The sequence below is a fragment of the Pseudopodoces humilis genome, chromosome 1 (assembly GCF_049639895.1).
Source record: "Pseudopodoces humilis isolate 2021_Gansu_Grassland_sample_001 chromosome 1, ASM4963989v1, whole genome shotgun sequence".
NCBI classification, from domain to species: Eukaryota; Metazoa; Chordata; class Aves; order Passeriformes; family Paridae; genus Pseudopodoces; species Pseudopodoces humilis.
Genome location: NC_142200.1, coordinates 143,175,148 through 143,197,454, shown reverse-complemented (window position 1 = coordinate 143,197,454; position 22,307 = coordinate 143,175,148). Strand labels below are relative to the sequence as shown.

Below are 22,307 nucleotides of genomic sequence, written 5' to 3'. Positions count from 1 at the left end.
GTAATTCATTATTTTTAATACTTAGAATAATGCAATCATGAGAAAAAGGCATTTGCCTTGCCCTGTGAGCATTTACCACTAGCAAAATTACTTAAATGAAAAGGAAAAAAAGAGATAACTGTGTACACAAAATTAGCAGGAGAATTAGCAATCAACTGTAGTTCATACAAGGTTCTTAGCAGATAACATCATGTTTATTAATAAATGATGAACTGCTTAGTGGAGTTTTTGCTTAGTGATATCACTATAATAACAGACACATGTTTTATTTATGTTTCAAGTTGCATCCAAAATAAGTGAGACATTCAGATGTCAGATTTTCACTAATATCTAAAGATTCTTTATCCCAAATTTAAACTTTCACTGATCTAGATGAGATAGCACTCCATCAAAACTAAGGGGAATAATATGATGACTTCAGTTGCTGTGCTCATCTTTGGGGGTATTTTTTCTGTGATACAACAAAGCAAAAACTGCATTTCTTAAAGCTGGCTGCACTTTTCTCATAAGGATGATACTTTTTTTTCTCTGTGGGATACAGTGCTATTTGTGCAGCAGATTGTATTTTGACAGATGCAACTGTATCATAAAAAGGCCCTTAGCACTGGTAGCTCACAAATGTTCATGAGCTCCAGAATTTCTTAAAAATATCCCAATAACTAAAATATTTTTGAGAATGTAAAATGCTTGAGAGCCACTTACCTCCCCCACACCAGTCTGCAGAATTTTGAGTCCAGTTGTTTTTTCAAGCTTCTCTTTGTTTATGGCTATAAGGAAAAATTAAGATTGAGAGAGTTAAAGGAAAGCTGGAATATGTATGATTTTACAGCATATCCCACCAACCTTCTTTCCTTCATCAATATATTCATGACAGTTCCTACCTATTCCATCTATGGAATACCATTCCCTGAGAGCAACTCTGCTAGTCAGTTTTTTGAATGCATATTTATGCTATTAATTGCTCATTATTATGAGAAAAAGAACACCAAGCTAATTCTATTTGACACAATATTACAAACATTTAGCACAGATACACAATTTGTTTGGAAAGTTCTTTTCTGAGGATACTTCCCACTTCCTTGCATTGAAGAGCAGAGCATTGAAGACCATGAGAACAGCACTGTCATAGTGTAGAACTTTTCACAACAAATACAGACTCATATCTCACAGGTAAAATAAAGAGTTTATTTCACACCACCAGGATGCAATGCACTTTTTTTTTTTTTAAATTTAGTTTTTTTTCTTTATCAGCATCTATATCAGTAAAAGCATTAAAAACTAAAATAAAGCAACCCAGCATAAAACAGTTAAATAAAGGTAATAATCACTAAGACTACAATTATACTTGCAACCCAAGCATCTCAGGGCATGAGCGTGAGCACTGTTGTACAATTGCCCATTCTCTTAAACCTGTGGTGTGATATGATTTTGGCCCTGTGACTGTTAGAAGCCCCAACAAAACAGTGCTGAAACAAAGTTCTGGGAACAGCACAAGGATGAGATTATTCCTAGCTGGGTGTTTGGGTAATGCCATCCCATTCTGGATGGGAAGATTTTAAGCTTTTAGATTCAAACTTTGTCAGTTGGACTCGCGGCCAAAACCCAGGCGCCTGATTTATTTATGAGGAGCAATGAAGCCTTGCGGCCTTATTAACCTCTCCTTCCTTTAGCTGCCTGCAATCCAAGTGAGTCATCTGGGTTCTCTCTACTGTCTTTGGAAAGGGATGCACATTTACTGTGGTGAGTCATCCCACAGATCTTACACGTATCTGCAGGCACCTACCTCTTTTCTTTGATTATGGACAAAATTTGATAGATGCAGCTTCTCAATTTTGATTGCCTAAAGCAAATCTTCTAATCAGAAAGGCCAAGAAGTGCTAGGACATACTGCACACTGTAAATGTACATGAAAATACTTAAAGGAATTAACATATTTTTCTTCATTTGTGATAAATTGTCTTTAATTGTTGCCATTTGAAACATTCAAAACAGCTCAGATTGCAGCAAACATTTCTTGAAGCAAGATTATTGTGAACTGATACTTTATTGAGTTTGTCCAAAATGCAACACAGATGACTCACATTTATTCTAGAGGTAAGTTGGATCATTACCCTCCACCTCAACACTTATAGAAAGATTTTTATAAGAGTTTTTACATGCAAAGACTCAAGAAATTACACCTCTAGCAATTCTAACACAGAAAAATCTTTTCTGACTGCCTTTCGCAAAGGGTGAATATTGCCCTCAATTTAAACAAAGATGAAAGCTCTGTACACGTTTTAGATCCAGACACTTTTATTTTTGCATCTTTTTAATATGCCACTGATGAAGCAGAGAGGAACATGGAGTCCCAAGGTAAGAAAGCATAAATGCATGTTTTGCTGAATGGAAACCTAAACCCTGCATGAAATACTCATATACTTAACAACTGTACCATGTTTTACACATTCACAAACGTATTTATCCCACCCAGAGCCAAAGGGACCATGTGAAGGAGAGTTGACTAAAAAATGCAATTTGAGACCATGTTTTGCAGTGTTGTGTATTTTGTGCAGTATGAATTTCCAAAAAAACCAGTAAATCTTTGCAAAGATATGCCATACTACCACACTGACCACCTCACACCCAGCAAACATATTAAAGGCAGATTTCTACCAAGTGCAAAGATGTAGATTTATAAAATGAGAAAGTTCCACAGCCTCCTTCAAAGAAACTGAACAGTCCAACAAATGATTCTTTGGCAGATTAGGATAAAGAAAACCGCACAGCAGAGTGGCTGCAAAATAAATGGCTATAAGTAAACAACAAAGCTCAAATCCCACTGTGTAATTTCTTACCACATGAACAGTTAATAGAAAATATTGGGTCTGCTGAATAGCTGAATTTTATAATTACTATTACAGATTTGACCTCCTTTTCATAAGTTTCCTGCAGACATTAATTATTGAAGCTTTGATATTAAAAAACAACAACAAAAAAGGTTTATTTAATACCCCTGCTTCCCCCCTTGATATTGGCTGAAACACAAAGGACAGGTCTGACAGCCATGCTAACACAAACCTTGCCAAAATTAGGAGGCATGAAGGCACGAGGTGTTATTGATTAAATCATAACCGGAAAATGGTCAAGCCCAGGCTCTGTCAGATTGTGGAGAGACACAGCCAACAGTCTCTGGCGTGCTCACTCCAGGCCTGTGCAGGAGAGAATTTTTGCTAACCTTGAACTCCACAAGCTGCCCAGGAAGGTCAAGAAATTCTGTCAAAAATGTTGCTGTAGCTGAAGCAGCGACTACATATCAAGCAGCTGCTTCAAGCTGTGGAATGGTGACTACAACCATTTAACCTTTTCTATGCAGAGCTATAATGGAGAATTTAAAACAAGAATACACAGTCAATATAATTAGATGGAAGAAGTGGGAAACGTATTCAAATATTAAGAACAAGCTACTAATTCTCTGAAAGTTGGCCCAAATTTTTGAAAATATTTTAGGGTACTAACGGCTAGCTTTTATTCAAATACCAGTATACAGCAGCTGATGATTCAGCTGAAAATTTTATGAAAGTGGAAATTATAATTCTGGGTAACACGGTATATTGCACATTTCATCAAAGTTATTTTTTTATGGTTGCAGTTTAAAGTCCTATAATACTAATGGAGAACTGGCAAACTCATCGCCAAAGAGGCATAATAAGAAAACAGCTATTCTAAATAAAATAAAAAAAAAAAGAAAATGAAAAAGAAAAAATACCCCAACAAAATCCCCCTCAAACCAGTTAGCAACATATAAATCCATTTTTTAATCTTCCATTGAAACAAAAACGGCTTCCAAACACACAGAAAGGGAGGCCTTTAAATTAAATTCACTAGATGAAGGATATGCAAATTACCTGAAGAAGCGGAGCCCTATAATGTTCTGAAAATTCTGCAATAGCCTATTTAATTAGTATTTTAATTTATCAGAATAATTCTTTGCACTTGACAATTTATGCAGTATTCCATATAATTAAGCACGTAGCTACAGTAGAATAATTTTGCCTACTCTCTGTATACCAGTTATTTTAACCTGAAAGAATCTGTGGAAGTCTCTTCTGTGATCTAAATTACAATGGGGACAACTTAATGGCTTTGCTCTATTAGAGAGCATGATGAGGGTGTTACTGAGTGTTTAAGGGTAGGGATTGTCACCGCTCAGTCTTCACTAACCTGAGGGAGGTCTGATGTGTTTTCTGAGGGCAAACGTTTATTTCCTTTAGCAAAGTTATCTGTCAGTGGCACAGTCAGGAATTGGAGTGTGTGGGTTTGGCAGGTTTAACCTCAGAGTCCACCAGTTATTAGAAGGAGCAAGTTATGGAGGGCTCTGAGCTGAGTCCCAGCCTCATTACCGCACTTCTGGAAAAAGGTTTTCTATCAAGCAGGCTGCCAAGCACAGCTGCACCCTCCAGCTGGCTCATGGGAGCACACGCTGGCACCAGGGAGGGAAAGGGAACCAGGGAAAGGGTTTCAGCAGGAAGCCTCCCCAGGCTGTTGCAGGATTTACCTACCCCAAAGAAGAACTACCCTTAAATATGAAAAATGTTTTTGGGAAGATGGCATCGCTCACCAGGAAAACTTGATTTTTGGTGTCTGACTTTGCATGTGTTGTATTTAATTGAATGTAGGAAAAAAAGTACTTAGGGGCATATGATTCCCTCTATTACCTGCCCATTTTAAAATGAGAAAATTCATGCTCTAGACTTGCTAACTATATTGACTGGACTTCCAGTCAATAAATTGAGGGCAACTAATTCAGATTTGCTGATTCTGAATTGAATGAATACTGATTTGGCTGTCAGATGAGTCCTACAACCACTGTCTTCTTCCCATCCACTTGTTGCAAGGCTCCTTTAAAAGAGCCACATCTAGAAGAATTTAATTTATTTTCCTCTCTGAAAAAAGGAAAGAAAAAAGGAGGACAGAAATTCCAGAGAGATGGTGCTTATTATAGCTTTTAGCTTTTTAACAAGAATCTCTAAGAGAAGCAAATGTTACATTTATTTACATCAACTTAGACTTTTCTTTCTCCTGCCCTACAAGGAACCCTTGAATATTTGGAAAGTTCTTCATAGCAGGGTTCAGAGAGTGTGCCTTTGTCTTTGGCAGGGCCACACACTGTGCCATGCATATGTACAGCACATCAAAAAGCATAACATGGAATATTCAAAATGCATCAGCTCAGGACAAGAATGACCAACTCAAGTGGCTAGATAAAGTGAGAAGAAGAGTACTTGTACTAAATTTTAAATTATTAAATTTTTAAATTTTACAATTAGTGAGGAACAAGTACACAAGCTGCAGGCTCACTCAATAAAACAAAACACAAGGTATTTTGTCCTCCAATCTTTACAGAGTGATGGCATGAGATAGCTGCTTCATGTGTAATTTCTATTTAACTGGCAGCCAGGCCTGGAATGGAAATGGTTGCAGAAAAGTCAAAGCTGCATCGCTGTGCTAGGAACAGCCTGCTAAATACTATGTCATATTCAATTTTCAAGTCATTTTTCAAGTGATTTTAATTAGATATTGTTTCAATCTCATGTGCATTAATTTAATTTCTGATATCAACATTTCAGCTTTCAATCTGTTCAGATATAGTACCTTGCTGCCTGGAGTAATTTAAAATATTGTTTGCATCTCCAGCAATTTTGAGAGCACACATCCTTTACAACCTGCTCTAGCCAATAAAACCTACAGATGGAAATTCAGACCATGCTCACCACTCCCTGTGCACCTTTGCGTTCTCACAGATTTTGGGATGAGGCAGCTAAATCTCCATGCTCACAACCAAGGAATTTTCCACCTCTGTTTGTCTTTAATTCTGTACAAAAAATACACACAGAAGGAGAGGGAAATAGCAACTCTGCATGTTTCCCTAAGTGGGAAATTGGGCAATACTTGAATAACTGAAGAGCTGTATATTTTTTAAACTTATCCACTGAAGCAATGTCACTTTTCCCATTCTAAACCACCTACCTCTTACACCCCATGCCCAGGTAATATTCAATGATAGAGCAGCAATGATTTTATACAGCAGGACCTCAGATACCTGTGTCTTTGCATAGATTAGGGATGTATTTTAAATACATTCTTTCTGCATGACTGCTTGTATTGACTTATTTCTACTTCTTCAATAAATAACTGTTCAATTGTATTTCTTCCTTTAACCTTCCTTTAATATGAGGCACACTGCTATTCTAAAATCTGATATTTAAATTGTAGTAAAGGCATTTGGGATGTATGAAATGACATTTTTTTATGTCTCTGGAGCTTTTTTGCTTCATGATCGGATCCATCTCTGCAAATTTTGCTGTCTCAACTAAGAAATCTGTCAAATTTCCTGCATTGCCAAGAGAAGTAAATAGATATCACCAGAGGTTTACTTATCCCATCCTGAGATAGGTATAGTTTATTTATGATATATTTATAAATATATGCCTGGAAAGGCCTTCTGCATCAACCAATCCTATTTTTTTTCCACAGGCATTCCCTTGTAAGAAACACATGTACACAAGCTCCAGAATACTTAAGCAGTGAAACATTTCAATAGACAATGCCATGGCTGCAGAGAGAGATTTTCGTGGTGTGGTATGAGGATGATTCTGTTTCTCAAGTATGAACAAACCCAGTTTATATGAATTAGAGCTGTAGGAATGAAAAATCTTTATCTATCCTAAATACTTCTTTTTGGCAGAGCTTCAAGAACCCATAATCAAAAATATTCTCTTAAACAATATAAGCAGATTGGTGTCCATCAAAAGAGTTTTGAGGAATGACAAAAATAACCATGCTCTGGATATGTATATTTTGTTATATGTTGTATATATGCATATGTGTGTACATGTATGTATATATGTATATAGATGTATATATATGTTGTTATACATTGTATATGCTTTAGAAACACAAAATATATTTCAATGAATGCTTAACAGTGACAATTTTTAACACTACTGACCATTTTAACAGTGACAATTCAATGATGCACGTTACTTGACAGAGTGCAGTGCATGTATGTGTAACAACTCGCTTGCATACTTAAAACACTTATCCATTATTTATAGCAAAAGTTGTACCAATTCAGCCAGTGTTAGCAGAAAGTGAAAAAAAAGAAGTGTCATTCCACTTTTCACATCAAAATTTGTTCACTTAAATATTCCTTGACAAGCTTCAGCTCTGAACAGAAAATTCAGATGAAACAAATTGCAGGATGTTGAGCTGAAACTGGAGCAGAGCAGTTTCAGGTAGACCAAAGTGCTGTGACTGCCAGTGCAGTTCTTCTCTGCAGAGTTAGTTCTGGTGGTTGCTAACGTGTAGATCAACTATTAATTGTCCTTTTTAAAGCCCCCCTTAGCTTAATGTCAAAGTTCACCATCATTTAAACCAACCTCAACATTTAAAAACCAGAAAGCAAGATTCATGGTCCCAGGTGGGTAAGAGAGACCACCTGGACCTTTCTTAGCCCTTCCTATGAAAAGCACTTTTGGCGTCCTCACCTTCACTGCACCGTGAAAAGCAACAGTCCATAAGACAAGCTTAAGGCTACATCTTTTTTCCTTTTAAACAGACAAGGTTTTGGAATAGCAGTATAAAAGAACAGGTTTTCTGCCTTATTTTATTTATAGTCAAGAATTCAACAGATTGCTTTAATTTTCTTGGGCTGAAAATACTACTAAAAAAAACCAACAACAACAAGCAGAGAATAGCAATAACTCAGCTTTTCAAGAGTATCTAATATTCTAGTTTTGTATCTGCTTTTCCCTTCTCTTTGAATAGTCTCTTCTTTCATATAACTCATTTTGATCTCTCAGGATATCCATTGCATCTCCTCTTTGTGATTAACTATTTTTAAATAAGCAGAAAGAACCACTGAAGTAATCCAGAGGTTGATAATTATGGTTGTAGCTTTGTAGAAAATCAGGAAACCCTGTTATCTGGAACTTAACTGACCTTCTGTGTTTTCTTTAGAATACATGATGTGTTACTGGGGAAAAGGAAATGACTAAACCATCTCTCCAGAAGTCTACAAGATACTTTTTCTAGACTTTTCATTGTTTTTTAACACAAAAGAAACAGACAGACTCAGGAAAACAAATCCAAGAATAGTTGTTGCACTTTTAAAGAAGCAATCCACTCCTCCCTAGGGTATCCCTGGAAAGTACACTGACCCTCTTTCATATTATAATAATACATAATATTTTAAAATACCATATTAGCATCTAATTATTAATCCTCATCTTTGTTATGCTCTACTTTTTTTAGCATTCTCCCATTTGCACTGTTTTGAGTCAGCCTGAAACAGTAAGAAATGTATGAATTATTCTTACACTTATTTAAAATCTGTCAAAATCTTTGGATGGACACTGTGGTGTATTTGCACTGGTTTATGAAAAATTTAACAGACACTACCACTAATTCTCAGCATGCCAAATGTTATTTTTAATAAATACACATTCAAGAACTGTCATTTTTTTCCCAGTCATTTCCTCAGTTAATAAAACAGCACCCTGTAGGTTCATTTCTTTAATGATCCAAAACACAACTTTGAGACACATTATTTGTTATTCATCTACGACTACACTTAATGTCATCCTCATGGCACAAATGTAACAAGACTGAGTCACAAAAACATTAGCAATATTTCAACTGACTGGCTCACTAAATCATGAATAGCACAGCTAATGCACAAGGTCATTCACTAACAAAATCTATTTGCTGTGCCTCAGAATAAAATGAAAATATTTATTACCAAGGATGCCACTAGTAACAAGAGTCACAATAAAGCTTTCAGATGAGAGTGAATAGGGATGATGTTAACTTGCCCATTGTTTCTCAGAACAGTTTTTCATAATTCTGCTTACATGAAAATTCTGGAGGCTACTGCATTACCTTTAAAAGGAATTCTTGAAAACCAGAAAGAATGGAAGAACCCTTATATTCAGAAATACAGGCCAAATATTTTTTGAAGAATATAAACTTTAACCATTTAATGAAAACACATTATTTTTATCCTCGGATGGGTGAAGTGCAAAATGAGGAAGATAAATGTTTGCCTACAGAGATAACTCCGTTCTAAATGCATTTACAGGATTTGAATGTGCCTGTGTCTGCAGGTATGCACATTTGATGGGAATGAGGAGAAGGATTTAACAGGAAAGATCTGAGTGTGTGAAGGATGGCTTTTTTGCAGTACTCAAAATATGATGATTATTACAACCTCACCAACAATGCTTTTCATGGTCAGAATCACTGGGCCAAAGGCACTGTGCAAACATGCTGCTAAAAGGTGGCTCCTGTGCAAAAGAGCTTCTATCTACCAAACGAGTAAAGACAGTGATTGGTGGCAGAGGGGTAGAGAAAACAAGGAATGGATATCAGACAAGAGAACAGCAGAATGCCAAAGCTGCCTCCATTCACACAACACTCTTTCTCTTATTTTTTGGCATGGGAAGTGATGTGTTCAGCTAAGCCTTATAAATCCTTTAAAAGCTGCAGCACTTTCACTGTTTCACTGTGACGGGGAGAAGAGACTTATTGACAGGGTTTAAAATAAGGAGAAATGGCAGAAAAGGACACCCTGATCAGCTCTACCAGAAGTGCTGGAAGCAAAGGCAAAGCTTTCCCATTCTGTAAATGGTGATGGAGAGGTCTCTCCTTTGCAGTAGGTTTAACCCAGTGTTCATTGGAATGAGTTTCTGCTGGCATCATCCCTCCCCTAGCAATGCTATGGGAACATTTTTTGGACATCCCTTCAAAGCGCAGAAAAGGCTACCTGGGCTGTGCCACACCCCATGGTGCCAGCTCCATCTGAGCAGGTTATAAATCTGATTATAAACCTCTTGTTGGGAAAAATGCTGTTCTGTGTCCCAGATCTTTGTGTGCTTTGTGTGAGAATCCTACATCCAAAAAGAAGAGCATTTTGTCATGCTGTGTTTGTAAAAAGAAATCATAAGCAACCGCAGAAATATTCAAACTAAAGATGGGTGAATTGACAGTGAGAGGCTGTGGACTAATGCTGTGAATCAGGAGTCTTCCCTGATGATCAAACTGGTCACTGTCCATCAAAATGCCAGCTACACCCTCTTATGAGTAGCCCCTTATCCTTTCTATTTTCAAAATGTGCATCATTAGCAAAAAAATCTGCTATTTAAACTAATTGAGTCTACTTGGTAAATTTTGACTGACGTGGTTTAGAGTGACCACAGGAGCAGCTCCACCAGCAGACACACGACAGCAGTAACCTCTCCCAAGGGTATGATAACCTCTTTCATTGGCACTGATACATTCAAAAGGAGACATTGGCCCACAGCCTTTATAAGACTGTCAGACTTGTATGGATTATGCAATTTAACACATAGGAATCATTACTGCATACAATTTTCGAGAAATGTAAATGAAATGCCTATCTGCTTTATGCATACATGGGCACAGGTCACTATTAGAGTGCCAGCAATTTCAAGCAATTTCTGCATGCTATTTTAGGAAAAAAATTAGCACAATAGCATTCTTATGGGGTGAAAATCTATAGGAGAGTTAAAAGCTCAGTGAAACCTTTTCTGACTTCTGTCTGACTGCTGTGTTTGTCAGGCAGACACTGTCCTACCCAAGACAGGCTGTGGAGTACTCCTAAGACTGAATAAAGCAATGCTTTTGCCTCCCTGACACTGTAGACCTAGCACAGGTTTGTTTCCAGGGTTTCCTCTTCATGGAAATACATGGAAACTAGCCTTAAAATAAGTATTTGCTACTGAAAAAGAAAGGCTATTGCAAGAACAGTATAGATAATTACTACCTCAGGAAATAATTTTGTGAGAAAGTTGTTTGCATATTTCCTGATCGTCTTCCTTTTGTAGACTGCTGTATCCATGACTCATTTCTAAAGGAGAACATGCAGTTGTGAAGGTATTTTAAAATTATTTTATATATCTATTGATATAGATATCTATATACCTGTATATCTATAATACACACCAGAGCCCTGTACTTTATAAATACCTTCAATAATCTACACATATACACATAACATTCATGTCTTAATATAAGATGCATATATATATAGCTTATTCCACACTCTACTCTTCAAAAAGGAATACAGAGCTGTAGTATAAACATAAATTAAGTATGAGGTATACATCTCCACCCATCAAGATTAATGTATATTATTATCCCTTGACCCCTTCTTAATGTTCCATTTTACCATGTTTCTAAAATATTTATACCATACAGGGTGTTAAATTATAGCAATTAAGACCATAGTATGGTTTTATTAATATTTCATCAAGAATGTTTCATAATTTGAATTTCCTTGGTGCGCTTCTATTGCTCTGCTGAACACTGGGAATGAAGGGCATTTCTGTCTTGTTCTTCATCTTTGCAGAACTTTACCAGCATTTTGCTTCATTTAGCCAGATGCAGAGCTTTGCAGCTACTGCCTTTTTACCTGGTGACTGATTCATGTAACAGGTTCAGGTTTGTTATAGCCAGTTCTGTGTGTCCAACAAAATAAACACATCAGCAAACCAGAGATGGTCCAGAGAAGGGCTAATAAGGGAATGGAACATGACTGCAAGGAGAGGCTGAGACACATGGGTTTGTTCAGCTTGAGGAAGAGAAGTCTAAATGGTAATTCAATTGATACTGCCCACTGCTTGGGCAAGATTATAAAAAAGATGTGGCCAGAATTTTGAAAAGACTCATACCAAAAGGACTTGAGGCAAATTACTACAAAGGAAATTATAGAGAGAGGCACTTCCACAGAGTCTCATCCTCTCTGAGAAAGACATAATTCATGTACACACACAATGTCTCCATCCATTTGATATGCAGCCATGATACCCCAAAAGCAGTTGGGGGTTGATGCAAAGACTCCAGGAACTGACTTCCTTGATACAGAAGTAGGTAGGTGATCTTTCGAGGAAGAGGGATATCAAATTAATGGGTAGAAACTCAACATGGAAAGAAAGGGAAAACTCTCCTAACCACAGGCTGAGTCACCCAGACTAAAACAAAAAAAGTAACATTTTAGAGTAGTGCTTTCCTATGATTCTGAAAGTGTAATTTCAAACACAAAAGTAATTTTGGATTTTCTCCTAAAAAAACCCACAAACCAGTATTTTTTCTCCATTCATATGTTTTTTACTAATTTTATACAGTCTAGAATATAACATGGTAGTAATACTAACATAGAGTGATAAAATTGATCTAGTAAAATTCCAAGTGAGAGAATAGAAGACTTAAAATGACAGTTGTAAAATATTTCATTAATTTTAAAATACCGAGAATGGTTTTTACTAAGTACAAACTACAGCATCTTATTTTTGTTTTCTAAATGATTAAAGTGCTTTTCTCTACTGGAATTATGTCACAAAATACTTTAATATATGAATTTTTTCATTCAGTACTCACAGCCTGTTTTGAAACCAATTGAATGTTAAAGTTTTTTTGTATTTCTACTGGGGGTAAAAAAAAAAAAAAAAGAAAAAAGCAGAATTATGTGTATTACAAGAATCAGTTTTGATTGATAAGAGGTACAAAAAAATTCCTACCCCATAAAATCTGCTGAACAGACAAAGTTGACAAATTATCAGGAGGAACAAGTACCTCCAGGGTTATGCTGAAAGGACTTGGTTGTTGTGGGAATTCATATAAATGGGGGCCCCAGCAAAAGAGCAGTTCTCTATATTACATTGTCACATCACAGGAAGGCTTGATGCTCCTTCAGGTAACATTGTGCCAGATATAAAAAACGAGCAATTTCAAGCAATTAGCCACACCAAAGGTTGAACGAGAAGCTGAATGTCCTGCTGCCTTACAAGTGGGGATAAGAAAGAGACAGGAGGGTTGTTTTCCAGGTGTAGGATGGGTGAGGAGATAAAGGCAAGATAATTTACAGATTGCTCCATCTCTTTTTGGTGGCTAACTTAATTACATGTTCTTTAATTTTGTATCTAGATAATTCCTTGGGTCAAGTTAGAAACACAAATCCTATAAAAACTCATCTTTAATGGATAAAAACACCGAGGTCCTGTTTATACAGATAAATGTAGGATGGAATTATATGTAAGGTGTATGTGTTTTGTGTGCATGATGTATGGTGCTGCAATAGGACTTGCATATATTTGAATATTCATTAGATCTTCAATATCGTGAAACAAAATGCAATAAAGGAAGAAAGAGAAACAGAGATAACAGGGAGAAGATGCATCTCTTTCATTTCCCTAATTTCACAGTGTATAATGATCTACCCATCTATTTTCTTATTTAAAAATATCAACAAGATGTTTGGTATTATAAATTACATTAAATAATAGACATTAATAATGCATTATACTCTTGAATCAATTACAATCTTTAAATTAAATCCAAATATATTAATACTTAAATAATAATTAATATAAAATTAACTTTTAAATATAGCACTGTATTTCTCGGTGGGAATTATATTAGGATTGTAGAATGTAATTCTACATCTCAGACTCCAACATAGAATACTTTAGGACATAAGCCTATCTAAATCAAATTACAGGCACTTCTGACAATTCATTAAAAGGAATTAGAATATACCATCTATTAGATAATTGCAACATATAATTCCATTATTATATAGATCACAGTACGGCATCTACCTCATTCTTTTAAACTGCCACACTATTACTTGTGCAATTTTACTGTGTACTGTACCACACTTTAAAATTATTTCAACAGCAGTAGTGCTAAAGGAAAACAGCAATTTTATAAAGCCTAATACATCTGAAGGGGAAAGCACTCAGAGTATCTAAATAAGTTTTCTATGCACATTTTGAACTCCACTTGTTCAAAGTGAAGCGTTGCCTTTGGTGTGGAACATGAAGTACTTGGGAGAGAAGAGCAGAGCGGCATCAAAGGAGGCCCCACCATCTGATGCCACAGAATGCATGTATTGATTTCATATTTTGAAAGGCTTCCTTTACCTCGAATACTTTGCAGATCCAATGAAAGTCTGAACAGACCCCAATGAATTTAAATCCTGCTCTAACTAAAATGTAGTATTTGAGAAGGACATAAAAGTTATTCTATTATTAGGCTTGTTGTCAGCAGGCATGGTAGTAATTCAGAGACAAATAAATGACACACTGGGCTTTTGGACCAGAGAGACTACAAAATCTACAATTACTTGTATTTACAATTGTCAGTAGACTGTGAAGAAGCTACTTCAAAGTGTCTTTTATGAGGTAGGCATTTTAACAACAATTAAGTTAAATAATTAAATAGCCTATTTTTCTGACCAGTTAATATTATACAATGTGTTTTCAGCCTTCAACAAGTCACAAAGCAATTAAAGTGACTTTTGGATTTCACTTTGGCATTATGTCTTTTTCACAATTGAAGCTTTTAATTTTATACACTGTTTAGCTTAATTATTAATTAATATTGATTTTAAAAAGGACCATGATCATTTTTTCACTTGTAGCAGAATCAAGAGATACTTGTCATGTTCAAAATGCCAACTCCACTTTAAACCTGGGTGCTAGATAATACCACATGTGAAAATGCTCCCAGTAGGAGAGGGAGCATTGCACACATGATAAACAATTTTTTTTTGAGAACCAGCAAAAGTGGTTCTAAAGTGAAAGTAAAGAAGTGAAAACAAAATAAGTTGGTAACTGTCTTTTACTTCCAATTATTAGATTTTGCTTCAAATTTGTTTTAAAATACCTGTTTCTAATGAACGCAATTCTTCCCACTGCTCATGTAATCAGCATCTGACCCACAGTCAAGTTCCCTGGCACAGTCTAGAGCAGATACTTGAGGGAACATAAGATGTTGCTAATAGAAGTTGCAGCTGGTACTCTTCTCACAGAAATTGCTACTCTAGAGCAGAATCTGTGCTTGTGTCTGGGCTGCCGAGGTGGAACGCTGCATCTTGGCATGCTCTGCCCTCCTTGGGCCTGGCAGTGACAAGGGACAGCTGGACACATGCCCCAGTCTGCTGAGCTGCCATGGCGATGATAGCCCTTGGCAAAATGAACAAGTAGGAGCCATACATAACATTTCCCATTTTGCAGCTAAAGCTATCAGAGCATGTCTGCCTCAGTCCTGTAGCTGAAGCCATCCCTGTGCATCCCTGCATCTCAATACAGCCCAATTAATCTCACTTTATTAAGAATTCAACTCTGAAAAAAGCATATTTTCCCTACTGAGCTTGCATTTTTGCTTGAGCATTCATGAACTAGGCAGAGTGTTGGTTACTTGGCTGATGATACTAAAGTAACATCAGACTAAAGGTGTCTGAACATTTTTTTGGTTATAGTCATAGTATAAAATAGTCAGAATATAAAATATAAAAATACACATTCATACAAAATTCTTTTATGCGTTTGCAAGTTGCTTCGAATATCTTGATCTTATGGCTTTGCCAGACTTAATTTGAAGAACAGTTTTCTGTGCATAACTCTTAGGTCATAACTCAGAAGTTCACCCAGGGCTCAAACTTGGAGTGAGCTGGTAACCACCTCCCAGTTTCACTGCCATGCTCCATATAGGTGCTGTCGAGGGAGAACCACTTGAATCAAGCACGTTGATTTTATAGGGTCACGCTTTCATGGGCAGTTGGTTCGATGCCCTCAAAATATCACTGCTGTGCATCAATTTCAGCTAGACATAAAAGTCATATCAAGCTGCTTCTGCTTTGTGATTGAAAAGAGATTGCATAATATAGACACATCCCCTTTATACAGGAATACCTGCATCAGTAAAAGTCTTTGTCTTCCATATAAGACAGGGAAGTTGCGAAAGGGTGAGATAAAAGTGATTTGTGTAAGTCACCAAGGAGCCTACTGTCAAAACAAAATGCAATAAAGGAAGTTGAACCCCTCAATTGTTGGGGGGAACTGATGAAAACTCTCACTTAAGACCCTGGGAAAAATCCCTGTAGTTGTGGAGAGCAAAATATTACCCACACTGCCCCCTGAATACTTGTATGTAAATGTTGCTAGAAACTTCTATAGTTTCTATGTTGTTATTGGTTAGCATTTGGTGCATATTTTACATATTCCTAATCCCTGGTTCTTTTTGGTTCCTTCTTCTCAAACTCTGCCCTCAGCCTGCCTGATATAAATTACTTTCTATGCTGGACCCTGGCATTTTTGGTGCACCACATACTGTTATTTGGTTTATGTGTTTTTTGTTTTGGTATTAAAGATTTTTACTTTTTTTGGGTCACTGTATTGTGCCTGTCCCTCATTTATTCATCGCCCTCTTGAGAACCTCTCGCAGAGGATCCCAAGATAGCATCCAGCCAGATCATCCAGGCCTGGAGTGCTACACTCAATGTCCTCTCAGCTGGGAAAAAATATCATATTTCTAAAAATACTCATAGTTTAACATGTCCACTCCAAAATGGAACCTGTATTCAAACATTACCAAGAGTGCAGGATAAAAATAAATAAGTGAAAGTAAAATAAAAGTATCGAGCTAAAGAAATCAGATGGGCTAAATATTTTATCTCTTTTTGCCCTCAGCTTTTCTCCAAAGAAAGGCAAAGAAATTTTCTGTGGGAAAAAGAAAAACTACCTTTGGGAAAACAGCAGCAATCAGTGCACTATAAAACAACAGATTAAGTGAAAGATTCTTTATTATAAATACATCTAACAATTCATTGTACTTGATACTTTGGCCCATTTAAAAATGAGCTGATAAAGCAACATTATTTCTTAGACTGATAACCAGCTTATTGGATTTCAGAGAGGTCAGAGGCTTCCTTGTTTATTTAGCTGAAGTAGTCTTTTAGCTCTCTGATCTCCTCAGTCTGCCGTTATTATTAGTCTTCCCTGAGTTCTGCTTTTCAAATACCTTGTCTCCAGCTCACTTTGCATTTCCTATTCAGCAATTTAACCCTACAGACAGTTCATAAAACAAGATAAAAATCCATAAATTAGGCGTCCATGGGTGCCTGTGCCCTATATCTTTGTCAAGGATGATCACAATCAAACGCTTGTTTCTCGAGACAGCCTGTCAGCGAGCACAATTACAGGTTTTCAACTTGCCCTGCCATAGCACAAGGCAGGAGACTTGTGTAGCAAGGGAAATAGCTTCATATCATTCTTCACCTGTCTCTTTTCTGTTTCTTTCCTTATTTCTACTTATTTTCTTTACAGGTTGTCATTAATACTTTTTTGAGGAACTAAGACTTTATTAACTATGAAATATTATTTATTTATTTACAGTTATTTCAGAGACAGTGTAAAAATGGAGGTTTTAACCCAGGGAGTTTGGCAGCTCTGCCATGTCACCACAACAGCATGGGGAAGCCAATGAGAGGCACAGGCCCAAGGTACCACAGCTAACTGTGAGCATCACCCCCAGTAGTGCAAACCCTTTGAAACACTGACATCCTCAGGATTCTTTATTTCTACAGCTGAAGGGAAAGTCCTCACACCATTGTGTAGAGCAGAAATTTTGCCATGGACTTCACTGAAATCCTAATTGTGTAGGAGTGTTTTTGTCTTTGTTTTTTTTTTTACTGTTGAGGAAGATATGCTAAGGACTGAGAATGTGACTTACAGGTATGACTCCTGTATGACTAGGAGAGTAGGAACAGGGTATTCAGAAACATCTTTCCTGTGAGTAGTGGCAATTTCTGGATTAATGCTGTGGACGACTCATCATCTGAAACAGCACCTATTATAACAAACTTCAAATTATGCTCTGTTGAGCAAGGAAAGATGATAATGATGTATTAAAAGCCTGTACACCTGTCACTGTTTTGGAAGTCCCTGGTTTAGTGCCTCCATTGGAAATGTGCTGCCAGTTGTTTGCTTCCCCCTTCCCTTCACTCTGCCCCTTGCAGTGGGATGGAGAGGAGAATTGGAGGCACAAAAGGTAAAGATCATGGGTTGAGTAAGGACAATTTACTGGAAACAGCAATGACATAAGAAAAAACAAAACACTAACAGCAACAATGCTAATAAAAAAAGTTGGGAGAGTGTGTGTGGGGGTGGGGGTGGGTGTGGGTGGGTGTGGGTGTCCTGGCCAGAACCAGGAAAACACCACAGGTCATTATGATAGAGTGTCAGGGGAGAAAATGTTTAGATTTCTGAGAGAAATGGATACATACTTAAAGTTTCATCCTGAAACAAGCCTTAGTATATTGCTGTAAGGAAAAACAGGATGATGCTGTATCAGTTTAGTGTCTTTTCCTCTTAAATTCCTCTAGGAACCATGATATATTCGGAAATTCTGCCATGGTCTGAGGACTTCCCTATGCCTCAGAGCCTCCTCCAGGATGGCTCTGTCTTGGAGCTCTACCAGCAGTACCCACATCACATCATACTTTGCTCCTATCCCTGATGTGTCTGTCTCATCACCCTCACCCTAATTTGGTCCCTGAGGAAACCAGGCTCGAAAGTCTCCCATCAGAGCCACTGTGCCAAGGATCTCTAGGTACATGTGCGTATTTAAGACACCTTAACTTCTTTCTCTGCATGCAGAAAAGAACTCAATATTGCAGTAAGACTCCCACCTTAATTTTCTATTTCTTTCCAAAAGGAAGCAGATCTATTATCCCAAATATGGGCAAGCATCTAGACAGCCAGGCAGGGCACTGACACAGTGGTACATCTCAGCCAGGAATTCCAGTGCTGTCTCCTGGCTGTCACATTTTCTGCTTTTCTAGCAAATATTACCACAAATGTTATTCCACTCATAACAGGCCTCCAGGCAGATTACAAACAATTAATTAGTTTCCTTTGATACCAACAATTCAGGCAGTTTTTCACCTTTGTACTAATACACTCATTCAGACAGAAATGTCTGAACTTAAATTCACGGAAGCTACAGGAGATCACATCAAAAGTCTTGCTTAGGTCAAAGTAGATAACAGCCACTCTTTTCTGGTTATCCACAGAGCTTGTCACTTCCTTGCAGAAAGCAATGAGGTTGGTCAGACATGGTTAGCCCATGATTAACTCATGCTATCTAGTCCCAGTCATCATCCTGTCCTTCATGTACCCAGTAATAGCTTCCAAGAAAGCATACGCCATAATTTTCTCAGGGTTCAAAGTGAAGCTGACCAGTCTCTGATTCCTGGAGCCTTCCTTCTTGCTTTTTCTGAAGATGTGTGCAACACTGGTTTTTCTGCAGCCTTAAACCACAGTTTTCACATTTTTCAAAGAATACAGAATATAGAATAACATCAACTACATTTCTGAGCATCATTGTATGCATCTGTCTTGACCCATGGACTTTTCTGTGTCAAGATTTGGTAAGAGCTCTTTGACTCAACTGTCTTCTATTATTGCAGATTGTAGTTTCTCCCCTTAAAAACTCTGCATATATTGGCTTGGGAGACCTCATATATGCTCCAGGTCACAAAGATGATACTGAGCAGTTCTGCCTGTTCTGCATTTGCCTGTTTGTACCACCTGCCCCATTCAAAGCGGGTCCTTGCTTTCTTTTTTTTTAAATTTCTGTTACTTCTAATGCAGTTGTAGAAACTCTTCTTGTTAGCATGTCCTTCCTGTATACACCCTTTTTTGCACTGGAACTCAGTCCTTACTTCCCAAGCCAGTTTCCTGGTACATCTCATTTTCCACAGTTCCAGGAAACATTATTCTTGAGCTTTCTGTCTTAGATACCTGCAAGCTTTCCTGAGCTGATTTTTATTTTTGAGTTCCCTTTCACAAGATTTTTACCAGTGTCCTGAAAAGCCAAAGCCTGACCTCCTGAATTCTAGGGCCAAGTACATATTTTCCTCATTCCCCTCAGTCTTGAACTCCCTTTTTAATAGGTCAATAATTAAAATAAGTTTAATACAACTATATATGTTGAGTGCAGAAACATGATTTATCACATTCTTTATGGATTTTCACTTTTACTTTTCAATTAAAATTGAGTTTGGACTGGATTCAGAGAATCCTGTGCCTGGAAGGACCATGAGGTTTAGGCATCAGGTTCCCTATGTAACTTACGTTGTACAAGGGTACAGGTCTGGGATAGCCTCCTGCTGCCTCATCACCCTGCTTGTGAACATATTCCTTAACTCTGACTGCACACCCTCTTTGGTTCAGTGTTCAATGTTTGGGCTCATTCATTGCAGTAGTCCACACCTTGGCACCATGTGGCGTCATTTACAGTTTCTGCAAGATATTTGCCTTTAAATCATACAAGCTGCACAGCTATAAATTAATTAGATGTGAGGCAGAAGAGGATCAAATCAATGAAACACAAGGCTATCACAACTGGTGGTGTCTATATTACAGAAAGTCTATTTTTTCCTGGTGAGGCTGAATCCATACAGAATTGTTCACTGTTTCACTGCTTTAGTGATTTTACTTCTTGCCTTTCTAAAGAGCTCTAAATAAATTTCTGTAGCTCACAATAGCTGGGGTATCATGGATGTTATTCTCCCTAATTTAAAGTTATCCCTTGCGAGGATTTAAAGATTTTTAAGCTCAGCATCATCTAAATTACTTCAGGCAAATAACCCGAAGAAAGCAAAGCAAACAATGTCTGGGGTCTCAGAGCTCTTGTGGTCATACAGCATTGCATCATCTCACAGCATTTCAAAGTCTTCAAACAAGTATTCAGTCCAACTGAAAAGTCACCTGTTTTTCAGGAACCAAAGCTCTAGGGTTTTTCATCTCAACTCTTTAAATCCTTAATCTTAAAGGCTTTAGATTTGGCAACTCTTTCTCTTTTGATGGATCTTATTACTAGAACATGCAGGGTCAGAATCTGAGATGACTTTTTCTCATTTTGAATAACTCCATCTGCTTATTTATTTATTCCTTTTTTTTTGTATTCTGAGGACATCAAGGAACTGCTGAAGTGTTAGTCCTTTGGTCTTTCATTACATGAAGCTTGCCAAGATGTCATTAAAGCATTTGAAATAAATAAATGTATCATTACAGTTATCAGCATGTGACCCTTGCTGCTCTAGCAGTTCCTGAAGCCTTTTCATCAGACAGGAATAAATACTTGAAGAACTCTTGTATAAGGAGCTGCTCAAAAAAGACAGATAAATGACCTTTAAGACAAGCTAAGCAATTTTTTTTTTTTTTAGTTAAAGAATTAAAATCTGTAAAATAAACAGTTTGGAATTCCAATCTCCAATATGTAAAGAACTGAAGAAGGAAAATATATGGACCCCTCCCTATGGATCAAGCAGGAATTGTTCCATGTTGATCTCCTGCTTTGACTTTATAAACACCAATCCCCTTCAGAACTTCCCTCCAACAGTGCTCCTGACTGATGGATCTGTTCCTAGCTGGATGAGCCAGAAGGGGAAGAAGCAAAAGGCACAATTTCAAGCTGCAAATGAAGGACCGTGAGGTTGGTTTGGGAAAGGAGAACCTTTGCTAGTGATCTGAAAAATACAAGTATGAAGAGAAATTATCCAAAAATATCTAGATAGAGATATCTATACAGTCTTGGAGTGGAATTCAGATAAGAAGCATTAAGTTCAAGCAAAAAACTAATTCCTAAAGGTGAGATCTATCAGACTGTGGAACAGTCTCCTACTAGAAGTAGTGAGAGCAGAATGGTTTGAGTTACATCATTCAAATCAGGCATCACATGGCATCATATTTACACTGTCAACAGAAAGCATTTCCATGAAAAAATTGCTGCTATATATGTGTGTCAAGCACTCTACATTTAGAAAAGCAAAAGACAATATTCACTTTTTTACTTGTTCTATGTTTCTTGTTATTATTTTCTTACTATTGGAAACACTCGTATTGCTTTTTGTATGTTTATTTGTTTTGTTTTGTTTTTATGCAAGTGGCAAACAGAAGAATAGGAAAATGTAGAGTGTTCATAATGTGGAGTTTCAGAGGTGGTTTTTTCATCCTTCAGAGAGTAAAGATCAGAATGAAATTGTCTTCAGCAATTTGAATGTTTTATTTTTCCTGAATGGAAGAACACCTGAAGTGCTGAGGTGTAATTTGGTGCAGAATATGCACTATTACATTGCCAGGAATATATTTCTCAATAGAAATATATTCTATTTTCCTCTTATGGCAGATAGAAGGACACTAATGACAACAGAAATTACACATCTGCCATAGGAAACTGACAATGGTTTTTGCCCTGATATGGTCGTTTCGCTACACTGGTATTTCAAACACTCCGTATCTTACTAACCACAGGACATTTGATAAACATGATTTTTACTCACCAAAAATATACACATATGGAAACACAGACTTTTAACACTGTTGTATACCAATGCCTAGACTTTAGTAGCATAATTCCTAAGGGAAAAATGCCTATGTGTATATAGAAAAACATAAAAC

General features: G+C 37.1%; 1 protein-coding gene across 3 annotated transcripts in view; it reads right to left on the bottom strand.

Annotated features, from left to right (window-relative positions):
• PTPRN2 (protein tyrosine phosphatase receptor type N2) overlaps window positions 1–22,307 on the bottom strand; it is a 632,482-nt gene that overhangs the window by 235,608 nt on the left and 374,567 nt on the right. For all 3 annotated transcript variants that reach the window (XM_088055089.1, XM_088055102.1, XM_088055094.1), the window contains one exon: window positions 703–767. In XM_088055089.1, the coding sequence (XP_087911215.1) occupies window positions 703–767 (65 nt within the window). The remainder of the gene's footprint in view (window positions 1–702; window positions 768–22,307) is intronic.